At 39.8% G+C, this 20,418-nt stretch overlaps 2 protein-coding genes across 2 annotated transcripts; one reads left to right on the forward strand and one right to left on the reverse strand.

Moving 5' to 3' along the window:
- Nucleotides 1-244: 244 nt before the first annotated feature.
- Nucleotides 245-817, forward strand: RNF183 (ring finger protein 183). Its single transcript, XM_003757357.2, has one exon. The coding sequence runs from the start codon at nucleotides 245-247 to the stop codon at nucleotides 815-817; it is 573 nt and encodes a 190-aa protein (XP_003757405.2).
- Nucleotides 818-4,403: 3,586 nt separating this feature from the next.
- On the reverse strand, nucleotides 4,404-20,414 carry PRPF4 (pre-mRNA processing factor 4). The gene is made up of 14 exons (XM_003757309.4): nucleotides 20,274-20,414; nucleotides 18,720-18,903; nucleotides 16,054-16,240; nucleotides 14,770-14,857; nucleotides 14,453-14,532; nucleotides 14,150-14,243; nucleotides 13,583-13,677; nucleotides 13,048-13,106; nucleotides 11,740-11,863; nucleotides 7,537-7,626; nucleotides 6,621-6,743; nucleotides 6,094-6,201; nucleotides 5,861-5,979; nucleotides 4,404-5,355 (listed from the first exon to the last, which is right to left on the reverse strand). The coding sequence occupies exons 1-14, from the start codon at nucleotides 20,298-20,300 to the stop codon at nucleotides 5,162-5,164; spliced, it is 1,572 nt and encodes a 523-aa protein (XP_003757357.1). The 5' UTR covers nucleotides 20,301-20,414; the 3' UTR covers nucleotides 4,404-5,161.
- Between the last annotated feature and the right edge of the window lie 4 nt (nucleotides 20,415-20,418).

Raw genomic sequence — 20,418 nt, forward strand, 5'->3', positions numbered from 1 at the left:
GCTATAGCGCCTTTCAGGGAAAGGCGCAAAAAGTTCTGGTGACGACCTCCCCGTTCCCAGTCCCAGGGGATTGGAGAATTTGGCCGCGTGGGGGCTGTGATTCTCCACTTTTCAAGTTTTTTTTTTTTTTTTTTTTTTTTTTTTCTGAGAGATGGAGAGAGTGCAGGTGGTGGATGTACTTCCAGGAGTGCAGGCTCAGCCTTCTGTCTGGATGGAGCAGCCCATTATGTGCCCGGTCTGAGAGATGGCTGAAAAACCGGGGAACGAGCCTGAGGCGGAGTGCCCGGTCTGCTGGAACTCATTCAATAACACTTTCCGAACCCCCAAGCTACTAGACTGCCGCCACTCCTTCTGCATAGAATGCCTGGCCCACCTGAGCTTGGTGTCCTCCTCGAGGCACCGGCTGCTGTGCCCCCTCTGCCGCCACCCTACGATCCTGGCTTCGGACCGTCCGGTGACGGAGCTGCCCACGGACGCCGCGGTCCTGACCCTGCTGCGCCTGGAGCCCAACCATATCATCCTGGAGGGCCGGCATCTGAGCTTCAAGGATGAGCGCAAGAACAGATATTTCCTGCGCCAGCCCAGGGTCTACACCCTCAATTTGGATGTTGAGCCAGAGAGCCAGACCGGCCCAGCCCAGCAGGGGGCGGCGCCCCCTGCCCCTGTGCCCGTCCCTAGCCACTTGTCCCTGCGCGAGTGCTTCCGCAACCCTCAGTTCCGCATCTTTACCTACCTGATGGCCGTCATCCTCAGTGTCGCCATGCTGTTAATCTTCTCCATCTTCTGGACTAAACAGTTCTTCTGGGGTGCAGGATGAGACTTGGACCACGAAGCCAATCAATACAGGGAGTTCTGGGAGGGCCAGACTAACATGGACTGGGTACTCCTAGGGAGAACGCCCGACCCCTGCCCAGCACACACCCACACTTTCCAGATGGATGGGGAAGCTGCAGAGCCCAGAACTCGTGCCCTTCTGCAGCGTTGGGTTCAGCCACAATCCAGGAAGCCGTTGTCTATTTGCTGCGAAGAAGACCTGAGACAGCGGGCTAACAAGGGATTAGGGTGCCATTTTTCCAAGGATGCTGAAATGGGATTCCAATTCTTTGTTTCTGGGGGGCAGGGAGAGGGGAAGGATGAAGAAGGATGTATGTCCAAAAGTTACTTCAGAAGGCAAATCATTCCTGGTTTCCCTAAGATGGAGAAGCTAGTAAAAGATGGAGGCACCCAGCAGCCTACAACTTGGCTTCAGACCCTAAAGTAAGTCACCGTCCCCTTAAGCCCCTCCCAGCTTCAGTCCTAGTTGTTCCAAGTTGTTTTCTGATAGATTTCTAAAAATGGGTCAGGCAATAAACAGTTATTAAGCACCTACTATATACCAGGCACTTTGCTAAGTATTGGGAATACAAAAAAGAGTCGACAATCCTTGCCCTCAAAGAGTTTACAGTCTAATATGGGAGACAACAAATATGTACAAATAAGTTATGTACAGAATAAAGGAGAAATTATTATTAGAGGGAAGGCACTAGAATTAAGAGGGTTGGGAAAGGCTTCTCATAAAAGATGGGATTTTAATTGGGACCAAAACAAAGTTGGGGAAACCAATAGGTAGCCAGATGAGGATTCATGTAGAAGGAATTATCCAATTCTCTTCTTCTCATTCATTGCCCTAAGCAGACCTTGTGATGACAACTCCTCATTTTCTTCCTCCTTCCTTTCCCATCCAAGTGGTTTGTAGGCAATAGAATTAGCTTGTTGCTTGGATCCATCTCCCCAGTTGTTTAATATAGGAGAAAATTTGCTATCAAAATATATCAGGGGCAGCTAGATGGTGCAGTGGATAGAGCACCAGCCCTGAAATCAGGAGGACCTGAGTTCAAATTCAGCTTAAGACATTTAACACATCCTATCTGTGTGACCCTGGGCAAGTCACTTAACTCCCAATTGCCTCAGGAGAAAAAATGTATTATATGATCCATGTTACCGTGTATATACCCCAAATAGGAGTCCAAAGAATAAAGAGTTTTAGAATAAAGATTCTAAAGAATTTTATAAATGAGAGGTCAAGGTCAGGGCTGCTGGAACAAGTCATTTAATTTTTCCTTCTTGGCAAGATGGCAGGGAATTTAAGAACTAAATGGTATAAGAACAGGTTCCTTTGAGTAAGAGATTCTCTAAAGTTTAGAGGTCTAATAGTTTTCACATAAGCTCCTGGATAATCAGAGAGGTCCCATATGGAAATTCTGACTTTCCTACATTAGAACTCCAGTTCTGAACCAGTGAAAATGTGTTAGTCATGAGAATTCCAGGCTGTCACTCCCAGTCACTGGTAATTGATGACTAATTCACTGGCTCCTTGTCCCCACTTGGACTGCCCAGGATGATGAGAACACTGGGCCTAAGCTTGTTTGACTCAATCTGAATAGAACCATATAGCAATCCCATCAGGATATTTGAGCTTTTCTAATAGTACTGTTTGTTCAGCCTAGCACTTCATAGAAAAGCTTTTGCCTTTAGTTCCCTTCACTCTCTGATGCTGACATCCCAAAATAACGATCTTGCTTCTCTCCTGTATATTGATAGATGTAATGTGCCCTCACCCCTCAGTCCACCTCCACATTTCTAGATTATTTAAACAAGAAAACTAGACTTGAAGAGTTTAAATGGACTGACAGGGAAGCCCCAGAGGTAAAGTGACTTGCCCGAGTTCACAGAGGTAAAGAAGTCAGCATTCAAACCAAAGGCTTGACTCCAAGCCATCCTTTTCTTCACTTCAACACATTGCCTTAACTCACCCTTGTGACCTCAACAGGAAAACCAGGCACATTGGACTTATAGGCTGAATTTCAAGTTTTCTCTTGGTTGAGTAGAGGAAAAAAAAAAGAAAGTTTTTCCCTTCATGTAATTGCGCAAATTCTTGTTTATCTCATCAAGGTAGTCTATGTCACTCCAAGCCTGTGCCACTGGAGAGAATTGCACCAGTCTACAGTCAACAAGCTCCCCGATGGCTTCTTTTCTTTACCTTCTTCACTTTTGGTCTACAGCCCGAGGCACACTCGGTAGTGAGCTCACCTTGCTCTAGCAGCTCAAGAGTATGGCTTAAGCCAACAAGAGGCCTAGAGACAGGCAAAGCACACCCCAGGGGATCCCTGAAAGGAAATCTTTCCTCTGCATCATGCCTCACTAGTTACATCAACTGGAGCTCTTTTTCAGTCAAAATAGAACCTAAACCCTTGGGGCAGTTGAAACATCCCCACAACATGAGAAAAGCATGGGCTTCATTTGTTTAAAGGAAGTAAATACAATCTTGAATTTGCATGGTTCTTTAGGTCTTCATCTTTGAGGGCTTTAATTTTCCTATCTCTCATCTGATGCTCACAGCATCCCTTAGAGGCAGAAAGGCAGGCAAGCAGGCTTTCTTTGATCAATTTAGCAAAAGCACAAGTGTGGTCAAAAAAGTAACATGATCTCGCCCATTGCACAGCTAGTTAGTGCCTTTTCTACTACAACACAAAATGCTGATGACCACAAGCCTCATAATGCTGTTTCCCCTCCCAAAAAAAGTCATTGTCTACCATGAACAAAGTAAGATTGTCTTACCCATTTGATACTTAAAGAGCAAACTTTTCATTTGAAGAGCCCGAGGTAGTTGGCCTATGTAAACTATTTGCAAATGGCAAAGCTGAGAGCCCGTTGAGGAGCCTCCTAATGCTCACTGGGGACTGGAAGCAGAAAAGTAAAACACTTTTGGAACATTATGAAACAGACAAAATTGCTTTATAGTTGATAGGCAAAGTATTAAGTATGCTGTGCACCAGGTACTATGCTAAAGGGATAAAGGAATTTGGTTAAAAATGAACATTTTACTCAGAAATTACATTCTCAGGCTGCAGGTCACAAAGAAAGATTCTTTTTGGAGTGAAATTCGTGGGGGAAAAAAGGGTTTTGAGTTTAGAAGGGGAAGGAAATATCAGGTATGATTCTTCCAATACTTCTACAGACAGAATTTTGTTCCCCTCCAAATTCCTAGTAGTTTTGAGATAATTTTGTATTGGTGATTGGGTTGGGGCACAAAAGAGTAAAAAGCAATTGAAGGTTAATGACCTTGACAAGAAAATTAAAGAAGAGACCCCTACTGACAATGCACCCAGAACACTCCACCTGTTTCTTTCATGATGTCTTACCTGTAATAAACAGAAATCTTAAAAAAGCATCTCAGGCAGGGTTGTTTGTTTCAGAAGGTCACTGGTAAGAAAAGGATTACATCAAATGACACTTTGTAATAACACTTGGAATGAGATATAAAGAAAAGGTTAAGTGGTTCCCTTCTGAGTGTTTGAGTATTACATCCAAGAATTAGTTAAATCCTTTTGGTGACCAATATACAGCACAGCACACAAAATACAGAAGGTTCATCTGTTATCTTTTTATTACTATTCACTCCTGACACAAGAGTGAGGGGAACATAAAAGGAATGCCCATCAGGAGCCAAATGAAAATGAAAACAAGCACAGAAAAGACAATTCCCAGACAAATTTTTAGTTGTAACTTGCTTCAGCACTCCACATTAATTTAACAGGAATTGACCTCAAAAGTTCCTGGGAAGTTGTTCATATCCTGGTTCATTCTTTAATTCTCAGGGGAAGGATAGTTTCTCTGATGATACTATGGAAGTGTGAAGCAGTGCACACTCACAAACACATCTAGACTTGTCAGCTTCCAAGCGAAGTCCAGCCACGTGCTCTTAGGGTCATGTCTAACTACAGTACATGACCATGACCTAGTGGGTCAGGTTTCAGGGGCCATGATGGAGTTTCTATTAAGGGAAGAAAGGCACCATAATCCACGGGATGTTGAGAAAGGGAAAGGGCACACAAACAGATGATGACCATAAGGGAAGAAATTCACTACAGCATAAGTAAAAAAAAAAAAAAAAAAAAAAGGTAATGCCAACATGGTCCATCGCAGAGCTCCTTAAAGTGGGAGTGAAATAGCCCAGGATCACTTGGCCTGGCTGCTGTGGGGCAAAACTGCCCCTCCTACACACAGTGAGTGGCAAAGTCGATCACTCCACACTGATCCCCTTCTTCTGACCAAACTGGCAAAAAAAGGAAGCACTTGGGACCAGACATCTGAGTCACAGACTCATGTCCATGGACACAATCTATTCAGCCATCCAAAGTTTGAAGGTCCTATCATAGGAACAGGTGGCTATGAGCTGACCATCTGAAGAAATGTCCAGACCCATCACTTTCCCCTCGTGGCCAGCCAGGGTCTTCAGTGGAGACCAGCCAGGGTGTGTCCAGATCTTGGCTGTGTTGTCATAGGCACCAGTAAGCAAGAAGTTCCCATGGATAGCTAGAGAGAAACAAGGGAAGAGTCATGGCTTAAAACAACTAGAGGACAACACAAGATAGAAGTGCCAAATTAAAGCTGGACAATCTGTCTAGAATAGATTTTTTGTTTCCATATAATAAACGTGCTCAGGGAGTGAGCCATGTGTCAGTTCAGAAATCTCAGGACCTGTATGAGAAATAGATTAACTCCGAGATATAACTATGGGAATAGAAACAACTAACTTTGTTGTTAGTTCAGAGAAGATATTTAGTATTCAAATGAGAGCCTTTATTCTAACCTAGTAACCAAAAGCAATCTGCCACAATTCTACCTAAAATAAGGGAAACAAAGAAAGGTTATAAATTGAGGGAGGGAAACTCTGATTTGCTTCCTCTGCATATTTTACCCCCTTTTTTAGGGTAAGCTGACTGAAGCCTGGACAGCAGAATAACTTCCAAAGGTAAAGAAAAAGCTATATGTCTTTGTTCTGTCTTCTGGACAGCTGAATCCAAAAAGAAAGGCTTACGCTCAAACTTGACTCCAGTCACCAAGTTCTGGTGAGCAGGGATGGTATAGACACAACGCCGCTGCCTGAGGTCCCACACTTTGCATGTGTTGTCGCCACTACCAGTTGCAATGTGGTAGCTGTGGTAAAGAAAAAGAGGACCCAAGTCAGAGTCCAAAACTTCATCATATCTGGTTATGTGAATTTTGACCAATATCCCATTTCACCCTCAAAACTCAAGAAGTTTGGCATACCCATTTGGGGAAAAGTTGATCCCATAAATCTCCTTCAGGTGGCCCTCTAGGAACATGATGCATCGACCTGTACGCAGGTCCCATACACGACCAAATGCATCCAGTCCCCTATTAAGAAAAACAGATTCACAATGAACAATTCATTATGTCAGCTTCCACCTTAAGATCCTAACAATAAAAGGAAAAATTAAATGATGTTGATCATTTTTTCTGGTAAGAATAGGTCCAAATAAGAACAGGCTTAAATTTTAGCAAAAGGAAAAGGGATTAAAAGTAGGAAGCAGTCCCTGATAGTTAGGTATAGGAGGCAAAAAAAATTAGAACCAAAAAACAAAGTAAAATTGAATAAAAAAAAAAAAAGAGGAATAGACTGATGGAATCAAATCACTCTGAGGACAATTAAGAAAAGGGTAAGCAACTGTTAAATATTAAAATGTAATTCTGTATGAAACAAAGGGAATACAGAATATGATCTTTTTAGTTACTATTAGCAGCTTAGGGTCATGCTTAAGGCCTAGGAATCTTACCCAGTGCCAGCCAAAGAACCATCCTGATGGAAGGCAATGTCATACACGCCCATGCTGTGGCCCTCCTGATGTAGAATCTCTTCCTGGGCCTCCAAGTCCCACAGGCGCCATGAACGGTCGTAGCTAAAAATCAAAAGGAAAAGATTAATACTTAAGAGCCTACTTTGTAAGGCATCATGAAAAGGTTAATACTGGACCTACAGCTGAAGTTGTGCTTCTAAAATTGTTCAGGTAAATATCTAGACATAAAGTAACTTTTCTGTATCAGTAACAGTCTGGACTTCAATAACCACAAAACTATCTATCTGCCTTGAACAGTTTCAATTGTTTGCCATTATCCAGGTCATAAAGCTACCACAGCTTCTGAAATTAACTGAGATCTTGAAAGGGTTATTAAAGATCAGGGTCCCCAACATGTTGGTCAAGGAAAACAAAGAGAGAGAATGAAAGATGAGAAAGATGAAGAAACCATGGTCTTCAAAAAATTAGTAGCTAATTCTCATCTTAAAATTTCTCAAGAAAAGTTATCAAGAGTTTGCAATTCAAAAACAAATAACTAGATTCTTTATACTCCTAATTATTTTGATTATATGTCCTACTCCACTCTAAGAAAACCCTACTGAAGGGGATTTTTTGAAAACAGGAGTTCTTAACCTAGACCCTGTGGACTTGTTTTAAAACATTTTGACAACTATATTTCAACATAGCTGGTCTTCTTTGTAACTCTAAGTATTTTAATTTATGCATTATAAGACAACATTTTGAGAAAGTGTCCATAGGTTTCACCAGATGGGCAAAGGTCCATGACCCCACAAAAAGGTTAAGAACCCCTTCTCTGAACTCTGATAAAACAGACAGATATGTGAAACAGATAATTGACACAGATTTGTCTGAGAACAAGACCAAAAGGTCTTACCAGGTGGTGCCCAGAAAACGTCCTGAAGGATGCCACATCACTCTTGCTACACGTACCGAATGGCCTTCAATATCTGCCACAGGCTCATCACTGCAAGGAATCCAAGCAAATCAGAAGGGTACAACATAATTATTTATTCAGTATTTATTAGAACATCTACTCTAGGCCAAAAGCATTGTTCTCACAGTGACCAAGCTGAACTACATCCAAAACAAATGGGTCAGCACTGGGGAGCTAATCAAAACGGCTTTAAATGTTAGGGAAAGGAGAAAACTTAAGGGAGATAACCCAGTTCATTTCCCTTATTTTACACATGAAACTGAAGCCCAGATAGAGGAAGTGACCGAACTCCCCCAAGATCACAATGTGCACAGCTGATATACCTTGGCTTAGAATATGTCTCCTGGCTCTAAATCTAAAGCTCACTCCATTATACTAGGCTGCTTGGGTCTTTGCAAGTGACCTGAGACTAAACATTCTTATGGCAACAATGACTCAAGATATCTACAAATGTTCAGGGATTTCTTTGCAAATTTACTTATTTCTGACTTAAGAATGTTTCCACTTTCCTTAACTGTTGGAAGGTAAGAGAGCTGGTATGGCAGGACATGGGAAAATCTGAATGAAAAACACATTTGAATGGCTGCCTCAAGAAAAGCACATATCCTTTAATTAGGTCTCAAGGAACTGGAACATTTGACCATTCCAAATTGAACACTCTGAATTTGAAGTCAGGGATTATTTTGTCTTTGTATTTTCAGCATTTTGCACATAGGAGATGCTTAAATGATTTTTACTCAATTGCATTTAGCCCTAAAATTCAGAACATAACTATTTTGTATTATACAACTTTCCCAGAGATTAAAAAATTCAAAGACAATCATTATCACTGTAAAACAAAACAAAACAAAACAAACTATTTACAATCCAATGAAATATGATGTTTATTACTAAGCACATTGTTTGGCACACATAGAAGGCACTTAATATTTATTGAATGATTTACACTCAGCTTTACACCAATTCACACTTTTAGTCAGGAAAACAAAAAAAACATTTCTTAAGATGTTCCCAATGCTTATGCTACCTGGAGTTTAGAAAATAATCAGGAGCAATTCAGCCTGATATTAATTCTTTTTGCTTAATCTTAAGAATAATCGTCACATTTCAGCTAATGTGGCTACTCTGTCACCACCAGTGTTGGGACACTGGGAAAAATGCATGTTAGAGGTGAAGGGAAGGTCTGCTCCAACCAAATTTACTGAAAACAAATTATGAATGCGAATTTTTTCCAATTCCACAAAGAACAATTAACCCCAAAGCTCAGAGTTTAGTCTCATCTTAATTGCTATTAAATCTAGCTACCTGGCAACAACAGAAAGACTTGAAACACTAGTGAAAGGGAATAAACATACTTCCTAAAGAGAGCAATTAAAATAGGAAACTTTGTCAATGTGTACGTATAAGATTAATCAAATCTCCAGAGGAATAAATTTGCTGCAGCATTACCAAAGCCAATTAAAGCTCTCTAGACTAGTGGGCAAGTCAGCATGGCAGACTGTTATGCCAATTAACTTTTAAAAAAATGATATTTTATTTTTTCTCCAAATACATGCAAAAATAGTTTTCAACATTCACTTTCACAAAACCTTGTGTTCCAAATTTTTCTCCCTCTCTTCCTTTCTCCCTCACCAAGACATCAAGCAATCTGATATTAACTCTTAAAAAAAAAACTCATGAGAAGGGAAAGAGACCCTCATGTGAAAAAATGTTTGTGGCAGCCCTTTTTTGTAGTGGCTTGAAACTGGAAACTGAATGGATGCTCATCATTGGAGAATGGCTGAATAAGTTACAGTATATGAACGTTATGGAATATTATTGTTCTGTAAGAAATGACCAGCATGATGATTTTAGAGAGGCTTGGAGAGACTTACATGAACTGATGCTAAGTGAAATAAGCAGAACCAGAAGATCATTATAGACGGCAACAAGATTATACAATGATCAATTCTGACAGATGTGGTTCTCTTCAACAATGGGAAATGAGTGTGGACCACAACATAGCATTTCCACTCTTTCTGTTATTTTGTGCTTATGTTTTTGTTTTCCTTCTCAGGTTTTTTTTTTCCTTTCTTTCTTTCTAGATCCGATTTTTCTTGCATAGCAAGATAACTGTATAAATATGTATACATATATTGGATTTAACATATTTAACATTGTATTGGACTACCTGCTATCTAGGGGAGGGAGTGGGGGGAAAAGGGGAAAAGTTGGAACAAAAGGTTTTGTAAGGGCCAATGCTGAAAAATTACCCATGCATTTGTTTTGTAAATAAAAAGCTATAATAATAATAATTAAAAAAAACACCTCATGAATCTGCTCATGCAATTGTATTCAGATATTGGCCAGCCAACATCAACATCACTTTAGGCAACAGTATACCAGTTAAAAAGACAACAAAAAAGCCATTTTGTTAGTACCAATAGTGGAAAGTACACTCTCACCAAAAAACTTTGACTCTGAAGAGGCTTTGCTGCTTTGGCAATACAGCCGAACAAAAACCCTTTATTTCCTCTGTGGCTGTCACTAAGAATCAATGCCTTGCCAGAGAAATCATTAGTGGGCCCCACTAACCACAGTGGACACCTAATCTGATTCAAAAGTTCACTGGGCTATTGTTTTCTTTAAAAAAGGCATTCTACTAGGAGTAAACCTGGTACTCAGAGCTTAGTGAGAAAACTGGGCATGCATTCCTCAACGGAAATAAAGAGTGAATCAAAACAAAGAATCTTCTACTTCCCTTTCACATACTAGTTACCATTCTCCTTGGAATACTTGTGGGATTAAATACTGGAGCTTCAGTTGAAAGCTCCTCCTTCAGTCAATCAGAAGTATTTATGCAACAAAAAGGAATCAAATTCAATAAGAATTTCTCTTCTGACTTCTATGTACCAGGCAACACTACAAATACATAGACAAAACTTAACAGTCGCCTCCCTAAAGATGCTAATATTTTATTGGGAGAAAACATGTACACAGATAAATGTAAATTATCAACAAAGTAATTTCTGAGGGAAAAGGAAAGATCTAATATGAAGGACAGGTGGTTAGTAAGAGAACAGTTTCTTCCAGAGGACACAATGGAAGTGTAGGATAAAGTGGAAAAAAGACCCAGGAATGGGGCAAAGTTTAATAACTCGGGGAGCTGCAGGGCAGCAGAATGTAATGCCCTCCATAAGAGCAAAGGTATCCCTAAGACAGAGTGGAAGAATGGGGTGGAGAATAAAGAGAAGTAGGGAAAAAGAGGAAAGAGTCAGTGATGTCCTGGGGGGTGGGGGGAAGGCTCTTTACAAAAGGGATGAGGTCCTGTCTGAGGTACTCAAAGCATATCCAGAATTCCAATAGACTTGTCATGGAAAAACATCACAGGTCAACAGCATCCAAAGAGAGAACTATGGAGGTTGAATATGGATCAAAGCATAATGTTTTTTAACTTTTTTTGTTGTTTGGTTTTTTTTCCTTTCTCATGTTTTTTCCCCTTTGGTTCTGACGTGTGTGTGTGTGTGTGTGTGTGTGTGCATGCACAGCATGACAAATATGGAAATATGTTTAAAAGAATTGCACTTTTTTTTATCAATAGCTTTTTATTTTTCAAAATACATATAATGCAAAAATAGTTTTCAACATTTACCTTTGCAAAACCTTGTATTCTAAAATTTTCTCCTTCTCTTCCCCCTCGCTCTTCTCCAAAACAGTGAGGAATCCAGAGGAGAGGGAGAAAAATTTGGAACACAAAGTTGTGCAAATGTGAATGCAGAAAACTGTTTGCATGTATTTGAAAAACAAAATACTATTTACAAAAAAAACAAAAACAAAATATAACCAGGTTAGGATTCATTCCAATGTTGCAATTGCTTCCTCCAAGGAATTGCACTATCTCTCAAAAAAGCCCACTGCACTTAGGGATAGTTCTTCTTATTAGCTAAGACATTACTACTTTGTTGTCTGCTACACTGAGAATGGAGATGGAAATAGACAAGAGATTATGACTTTCAATAACCTAGAGAAACTTCCAATAGGAAAGTAGAGGACAGGTGCTGGTGCTGATCCTTTTCTGTGTGGGGAGTCCCCCCTCAAAATTTATTTCCTATTTCACAGCACTTAGAGCTGGGAGGGATGTGAAGGATAGCAGACAAAGTTTACCTCTCCAGACTCCAGAGTTTCACAGAGCCATCAGCAGCACAAGAGGCCAGGTTGACATCTTTCTTATCCAAGGAAACAGTGGATTTGGGGTGAAAAACAATTGCTCCAACATTAGTGTTGTGGCCTAAAAGATAAAAATCATAACTAGCACTTTTTTTTCCTAAAATATACTATAATGACTGAAACATACTAAACAGAGGTTTACACAGTAATAATGATGTAGTCAGATAAATAGAAATGAAAAGTTTGACAGCAAAGATACAAAAAATTTTTTTAAATCTATGGAAGTTTTAGTGTTTGTGAACACTAGAATGCAAGAGATTTGGCGAAAATGGGAAAACCAACAAAATGGAAGAAATGACATGTAAAAAAAATTCCTTCTAAGAAGTAACCAAAAAAATCAAACAAAAAAGCATTTACTGAGTATCTGCTCCATGCAAGGTTCTGGCCTGGGCCCCTTTCCCTCTTCCCATTTTCCAATGGTGCTCTCATCCACTCCCATGAGTTCAATTCCCACCTCCTTGTAAACAATATCCAGTTAACATATCAAACCTTGATCTCTTTCCAACACTATTTCTTTAGCTATTGCTGGTTGGAAATATCTTGCATTTATTTTCCAGAGGCTTCTCAAATTCATCATGTCCCAAACAAACTTCATTCCCTTCTGTGACCCCCCTCTACATCTTCCTATTTTTATTGCAGAGTCACTTTTGATTTTTCTCTCCAGTCGCTTTCTGAAGAGTATTTAAAGTCCTTCACAGTGTGGCCTTCCAGCCTACTTTTCCATTTTCCTGGCTTATTTCACTCCTCTTCAGCCTACTGTGTTCCAGACAAACTGGCCTATCTGCTATCCCCCCCCAAATTGTGTGTCTATTTTCTGTGTACCTTTGGACTGGCTGTCCCTTTTGCCTGTGATGCACTTGCTGTCTCACCTCAGCCTCTTAGATATCTAGGTTCTTTTCAGGATCATTTCAGGAAAAGCCATTTCTGTTCCTCCAAATATTAGTGCTTTCTCTTTCCTCAAGGTAGCAATATTTACTTAACTGTACATATATCTGATAAAATGTAATATATTAGAGAGAATAAACCACTTTTTTGAATTTGTTTTTGTCTTTATGTTCCCAGGGTGCCATGAACATAATAGATTCTTAGTAAATATTTATTGAAATTCAATTTAACTGAAAATATTGGCTACCAAAGAAGCAAAAAGAGGGTCAATAAAGACTATAAAGTGTCTCACAGCTGAACACGGAAAGTAAACTTGGTCTTGGAAAGAGAACATATTCTAAGGAAGAAACTCCAACCTACCTCTTAGGGTATGCAGGAGGCTGCAATCAGGGACAGACCAGAGTTTGCACAGCCCGCTCCTATCAAACATAAAGGAAAGCATCTCAGCCAGGGCTGTTCTAGGAAGGAAAAAGTATCTTGATAACATTAGAAAAGGACAGTCTCTTCCTAACTCCCACCCCTAATCTGTGCATAGTGCAGCAAGAAGAAAGGGCAGTTTATTCTTGTAAAAGGGAAAAGGACTAAGCAGGAATATGTCAAATCTACTCCTGTGGCCTCACTGCCTGGGTCCTTTCTGTTTGGAGCCTCTATTTATGCATTGTGAGCTCAGAGTAGGCTGCAATGCTCCATCTTGTTTCTGACAAATGTAATCTAATTCAGAAGTCAAAAAAGAAATCAAAATCCACAATATAGTACAGCTCTAGAGCATCAAAACTTGGGGATAGACAAGAAGAGATGAGGAAATGGATGTGAGAAGAGTATATCTAAATCCTAACACTGCTTTTTAATGAATTGCCTATCCCAAATAAAAATATCCCTATGAAATTAAGCTTACCAACACGCTGTGGCCAGGAGTTTGGAATTGGGACTAAAATGACAATAGGAGATGGGACGATCATCTCCAATCTGGCTGCAGAAGTTATTCAAAGACTGAAAAGAAAATAAATGGCAGTCACTAATCAAACCCCAATTTAAAATCCTCAACCCAATTTGTGACTCAAACAAGGTTAAAAAAAAATTTATTTTTTTTTGCATAATCCTGGTTAGCAGATATCTATATTGATGTCTTGTCCATGCTGAGAAAGATCTGAGACATCTCCTGGGATTCAACAGACTGCTTTCTACAGGCCTGTTCTCTTAGCCATCACTTTGAAGGCTGGGGGAATGTCAATGGGAACAGCTGCAGGCTTGAGAGGGTGGGATTGGTAAACCAAGCAAAAACAGGCCTGTGCTAAGCAGAACACAGCATGTGGCCCTGAAAACTCAGGCCCTTCCTTAAGAAGTAGCAAGCTGAGGATAGGAACTGCTCACCCCTGCTTTTCCTTCCCAACAAAAGATTAGGGCAGGAGAAAAAGTGGACCGGAAACACTTTCAAGACAATAGCTTGAAGGATATCTCTTACCCGAAGAGATTTATGTAATTCCTGCTTTTGGGATGTCCTAGATGTCTCTGGAATCTCTTTATGGAGACGGGCTTCTTCCAAGCGCTTCATTGCTCTGTAACATAGGATACCATCACCATTATCATCATCATCAAACAGATTTTAAATGCCCATCTAAAAACAACACTGTGATTGGCAGCACTAAACAAGATTAGTTTCTGTATTGCAATTTCATTTAAACATTGCTTCTAAGGCTAATTCTTACATTTTGGGAGGTAACACTAAAAGACAGATTTCACCCCTTATCCTAGGGTCTCTCCTTACCTGGGTAGTGAATAATTAGCAATCCACAGCCTAGCAGTCTTCAGGTTGTTGGATCCTTCATGGTACCAAGTTTGTTGATACTGAGGAACACATTAAGAAAAGAAATGTCAATCTGAATTTTCCTCTCACCATCACTCAAGGTTGAAAGGTGAGCAATGGCCACACTTCATGTGTCTTAGCCAAAGACTAGACATACTCAAAAGCACACTTTCTGTACAGCAGACAGTCTAATTCTAATGGCACAAACCCTGAAAAAGATAACAGAAGAGAAATGCTTTCCTTACTTTGCAGACTAACAGTTAGCAAGGACATCTTACCTCCTCTTTGGACTTTTTCGATTTTTCATCATCCTTTTTGGTCTTTTTTAAGGCATCTGTGCCAACCACAGAGAGAATATTTCTCAATCTGTAAAAAGCAGATAAGGATTTAAACTTAGTTAGTATGAGATTTTTTAAAAATATTATATAAAAGAAAATGAATTTGCATTTTGGGGTCCAGAATTCTGATTTTATCAGTTTGGGAAACTCCAACTATGAAATATCCTTCCACTGATAAAGATTAGTTTTCATAGGTCAAAAAGAATTTGTTAAGTGCTTAATGCTATTTCATGTGATCCAGCAATTCTTCTATAACTCTTTCTTAGAAAGTTCTCTAGAATACTGAGAGAGAGAGTAACTTTGTTCATATTCACACAAGCAAGGCATTAATTCAGGTTTTCCTAATTTTAAGGCTTGACTCTACCCACTAACCCAAACTGTCCCTCATAAAAGACAACAACCATTAAAACTAAGTCAAAATTACAATAGTTTCTCCCCACCCCAAAATCTCAATAAAAAAAAAAAATTCATCTATTTCTATTTCATTATTCTTTTTCTTAGGCGTCCCATCTCCTCTGCAGGTTCTGAATCCTACTATGGCATCTTCCCAGAATCCAGCAGCTCTATGCCTCCTTAAGACAGGGAGGTCTCTCTGAAGCTAGTCAATTTCCCCAGATCTGTTCATCTCTGTAACATACACATGATTCTTCCCAATCCTTTAACACCAATGGCATTGCTAGTTTACTTTGCTTTAGGCAGCTACATGTGGAAGGTAAAAGGTATCACTGTCTTCTCAAGTGATACATAAAATGCATATCTATTCTTTCTCAGATAACTTTTTAAGCCTCAAACACAAATATTAATCTAACACCAAATTCTAATGCTGATTTAAAATAACAGTATTATTCAAGTACCCTTTTCACTGTATTTTTAAAAGTTCTCTTCAAAATGGCTTAAGAGCCTCTTAAGAATCACTTAAGCAGCTAGGTGGCAAAGTAGATAGAGCACCAGCCTGAAGTCAGGAGGACCTCAGTTCAAATCTGACCTCAGACACATAATACTTCCTGTTATGTGACCCTGGGCAAGTCATCTAACCCCAATTGCCTCAGGGAGAAAAAAAAAACCCTAAAAAAGATAAGTAAAATAGTAGAGAAATAAGATGCGCCTCAAACCAATGATCAAAGTCTCAGCTTCATTGATAAGCTCAAATCTTGTGACTAGATTATAAAAAGGAGAAAAGTTTCGACATTTTGGGAGGTTAGTTAGTCATTAAGAAATAATCACCTCTCTCTCCTTTCAGCAGGGCCTTCACCAAAGAGTGTGATTGGTTCACCCAAAGCTCGAAGGCAAGCCTTAACTTCCGAGTCATCCGTGGAAACATTGATTTGCCTGGCTCGCTTCCGTCGCTCAAACTCAGCCAATACTTCTGCTTGCCTTTCACTGATATGTTCTTCAATTTCAAAAACCTCCCCTATATAAAGAAAAGGCAATATAGAATACAGTGATCAGGAATTCATCCTCCAAAAATGAGAAAGAAAAAATTTTAAATGTCACAGCTTTAAAAGGAGGGTAAAGACTCAGTGCTTTCTCATTCCATTTGATATAATCCCAACTAAACAAAAGAGCAAGACCCAAAACTTTGGAAAGGATAGATTCAGAAGCTCAGAATTATTGATACATTTAGTAAATTAACTGTTTAGATATTTTGTTTAAAAAGAAAAAGAAAGGTATAAGTTATAACCTTGTGTTCAAAGCAAAGATGATATAGAAACACTAATACATGAATGATAAACTCCCCATGAAAATGAAATTCACAATTCTGTGGATACTCTGACAGGTGAAATCTCTCTTAGGGTTGTGGACTGAGTGTTCAATTATTTATAAATAAATTATAAATAAATAAATCTCCTTGGATTCATTTAAATAAGCTAAGACAGGATATTTTGAATCCCTTAGGCAATCTGGGAAGACTTATAAACCCCCCCATCAGAATGTTTTTAAGGAGTTCTTTTCTTTCTCCCCCCTCCCCCATTTCACAAATTGTCTTTTAAGGAGTTATTTTCTTTTTCTGGTTCACAAATTCTGTTTTTCTGGGAGTTGTTTTCTTTTTCCATTTTATCAACTCCTTTAATAATTATATGCCTTTTCCAAACCCTCTATCAAAGTTTTCATTTCCTTTCCCCATTTTTCTTCTAGCTCTCTTTTAAGATCCTTTTTAAGGTCTTCTATTGGCCTGGTGTGATGGGGACCAAGTTATATACCCTTTTGGGGCTTCATCTGGAGACAATATGCTTTTAGTCTCTTCAAGGTTTGAAATCTGTTCTTCTCTTTTATTATAAAAGTTGTCTATTGTCAGAGTTCTCTTTACTTTTTTAGTCATTTTTTTAAAAAAAAGTTAAGGTCTGCTTTTAGGGCAAGGGAGGTTTTCCAAGCTTCCTCTATAAGCCAGCTGCAGCTGCACTGAGTGAGTGCTGACTTGCTCCCAGTGCTGGGTGGGCATGGCCAAGTCCCATGAGATTCTTACGGGGTTCACCATTTACCCATTGTGTTTATGTTGGATGTTTTCTAACTACTCTGATGATCTACTGGCTTGCAACCAGGGCAGAGTGGACAACGCTGCTGTAGATTCCTTCCTGCAAATTCTCTACCACGTGGAGTCTGTTCTGCCCTGCGGAAGTCTGCAGAATTAATTCAGAGGCTAGAGTTGCTAATTAGTCTGAGGGTTGGAGGAGAAGGTCAGAAAGAAATGTGTGTCCTCTCTGCCATCTTGGGTATTGGACCCAATACTAAGGATTCTTGGCTAAGTTGTGGTGTCTCAGTTGTTTAGATGTAGTATAAATAGAAAGGATAAGCTAAAAACATGGGAAAAGAAAAAAAAAGGAATAAACATAACCACGCTGGTCCAAAACAATATTGTTATAACAATGTTAAACTTGTTCTTTGAGAAAGCAGAATATGATTATATGAACTTACTCTAAACAACTTTCTAGGAAAAATACTTATAATCCATAGGAATATGCCTACCAAAAAAAATTTAGGAGAGAAAAGGGCATCTGGAAAGATGCAAGATAAGAAGAATGACTCTACTTGGAGAACTCTAAAATTCAAGACAGGAACATAGGCACTCTAACATTCAAAATTAGGCACCGAGGAAATACAAAGACAAGACATTCTGTTCAACAATTTTGTCTTTAACTACTTTGTATATATTTGTATTTATTCAAATTTATGAAACATGTAAGTATGCATATTACGTTTATGTGTGTATATACAAAAACATATACATATGTATCTGTTGTCTCTCTGAGTGAAACACTCTCAGAGTGTTTCATTCTTTGCAACTACATGCTTAGTGTGTAGGATAGTGCCTGGTACAGTGTAAGCCTTTAATAAAACTAGCTGATTTAGTCCCTACCTTAAAGGAAATTACAATCTAACAAAATAAACTATCACATAAGAGATTAATGTAATACAACTTAGAATATTAATCCCAAAGAATATAAAGTTCTATGGCAGGGGTCCTCAAACTTTTTAAATAGGGGGCCAGTTCACTGTCCCTCATACTGTTGGAGGGCTGGACTATAGTAAAAAACAAAAACTTTGTTTTGTGGGCCTTTAAATAAAGAAACTGCATAGCCCTAGGTGAGGGGGATAAACGTCCTCAGCTGCTGCATCTGGCCCGCAGGCAGTAGTTCGAGGACCCTTGTTCTATGGGATCAGGTAAGTTCTAGAAATATGGGGATGAGGGAGGCAAGTAAAATTTAGCCTTAGAGACAGAATTTATAAACCACTTTTGTAAAGAGAAGTTCCAGGAAAGATTATTATTGACAATGCAAAATGTATTTTTATCAAGGTTCAAAGTAAAGGCAGAAGACACCTAGCTTACAAAATCCTTCTTTAAGGCCAGGTAGAACAACCAAAACAAAAGACTGACTCAAAATTAGTCTTACCAGATGTTATGTTAATATTTCCAGCCTCAATTCCAGCTTTAATTCCTTCTTTCCCCAACATCCCTGATTCCCCTCTGGCAAGACGCTCCTTCTCTTTCTCTTCCAAACTGCCATAGTAGATATGAGGCTTCTTCACCACAGGGGAGGCAGTATCTTCAGGAGTCCTGCTAGGGGTTTTGGTTGCCTATATAGTCAAACAGCAGAGTTAACCTAAAGTAAGAGCTGGAGCAACCTTCTGACCTGCCTGTAGTATTAATTCTGGAACCAAATTCTATTCTTTATTCTATAGCTCTTTTCTATTGCTCTATACCAAGATAGCAGATGGAGCTCTTTCCCCACTCAGATAAGGCAGGAATTGTTTTTTCGTGCATGTGTCATATAAGAGCATTCTTAGGATAAGAAATGTGTTGGATGAAATTAACAAACTCCATCTTTCAGTGATTTTTTGAAAAATGATATTTTGAAGCTTTGTTTATTTTATGAAATTGTAAAAAACCTCTGAAGGCAGGTGCAACCTCTCTTGGAGCTCTAGACTGAGTGTTCATTTATGCTATATATTAAGCTGGGGGCAACTACATGTCTTAACGGATAGATTCAAATTGGGCTTCAGACACACCACACTTTCTAGTGCAAATCACTTATCTCCAATTGCCCTCTTCCCCCTCTTACTCCCCCAAAAGAAAGAAAAAAACCTAAGCTTGCAATTAAATTCAATGTCTCCTTAGATTCATTCAGACAATTCAGAGAATTTACCTCTGGTTAAACTAAATGAAATTCTAAATTAGGGGCTGGTTTTTCATCTTTCATGCCTACTACTTTAATTTATATAGAACTTTATAAATATCAAAGTCTTTCTACGTGCATAATCTCCATTTTATCTTACAATAATCCTGTGAAGGCAGAAGGTTATGGTTATCACCTTTTGAAGCAACCTTAGAGTTGAAGAGTCTAGGTCTTTTAGTCCGTCCCTCAAGCATTCAAATTTTTCTCATTTCTAACTGGTGGTGAACGCACCATCTCTAAGACTTTCCCAGACTCTTGTTAGAAAGTCCTCCCCAAATCCTGATCTAATACTTGCCTCTCGCCACTTTCCTTTTAGAGATGATGAACTGGGATTAAGTGATCTGACCAACGCCACACGGCTAGTAATAGACAAAGCCACACGGCTAGTAACAGACAAAGCCACGACTAAAACGCAAGTGATGGAACACGAAATGTCAGAGGTGAGAAGAACCCAAGGCGGTGGCTAATCTAGGGCACTCTACGGGAGGACACGGAGCGGAGAGCTGGGAAGAGATGACAAATCTCCCACCTCCCGGCACATGGCGATGCACAATAGCCACGCCCTCTTTTAGAACTCCAACCCCCCCCCCCCCCCCCCCCCCAGCTGTGGCCTGAGGTCCCTGGGGAGGGCCTCCAAGCTCAGGGGGCTAGCCCCGGCTTCTGCTCTCCCGGAGCGCGGGTTGTAGGGAAGCGACAGAAGTCAATTCTGACTCCCAAACATGGGGGCAGAGAGCTCCCAGCCAACCCCAAATACCAAAGCCGGAGCCTCACCGTGGCCGAAGCGCGAGAAGAAGCCATGTCGCGGGGGGAATTTCAATCACCGGGGGAACAAACCACCACCGCCACCGACTTCAGCGCCGGAGCGTTCAATCCACGCTCAGGAGAGCGGAAACTTCGAAACGCACCGGAAGTAGCG

Source organism: Sarcophilus harrisii, chromosome 2, assembly GCF_902635505.1.
Source record: "Sarcophilus harrisii chromosome 2, mSarHar1.11, whole genome shotgun sequence".
NCBI classification, from domain to species: Eukaryota; Metazoa; Chordata; class Mammalia; order Dasyuromorphia; family Dasyuridae; genus Sarcophilus; species Sarcophilus harrisii.

Coding starts and splice junctions, on each gene's coding strand:
- RNF183 (XM_003757357.2), top strand. CDS start 245: ATGGCTGAAAAACCGGGGAACGAGCCTGAGGCGGAGTGCCCGGTCTGC.
- PRPF4 (XM_003757309.4), bottom strand. CDS start 20,300: ATGGCTTCTTCTCGCGCTTCGGCCACG. Junction 13,678..14,149: donor AATTACATAAATCTCTTCGG/GTAAGAGATATC, acceptor TTTTCTTTTCAG/TCTTTGAATAACTTCTGCAG. Junction 5,980..6,093: donor ATCAACTTTTCCCCAAATGG/GTATGCCAAACT, acceptor TCTTTACCACAG/CTACCACATTGCAACTGGTA.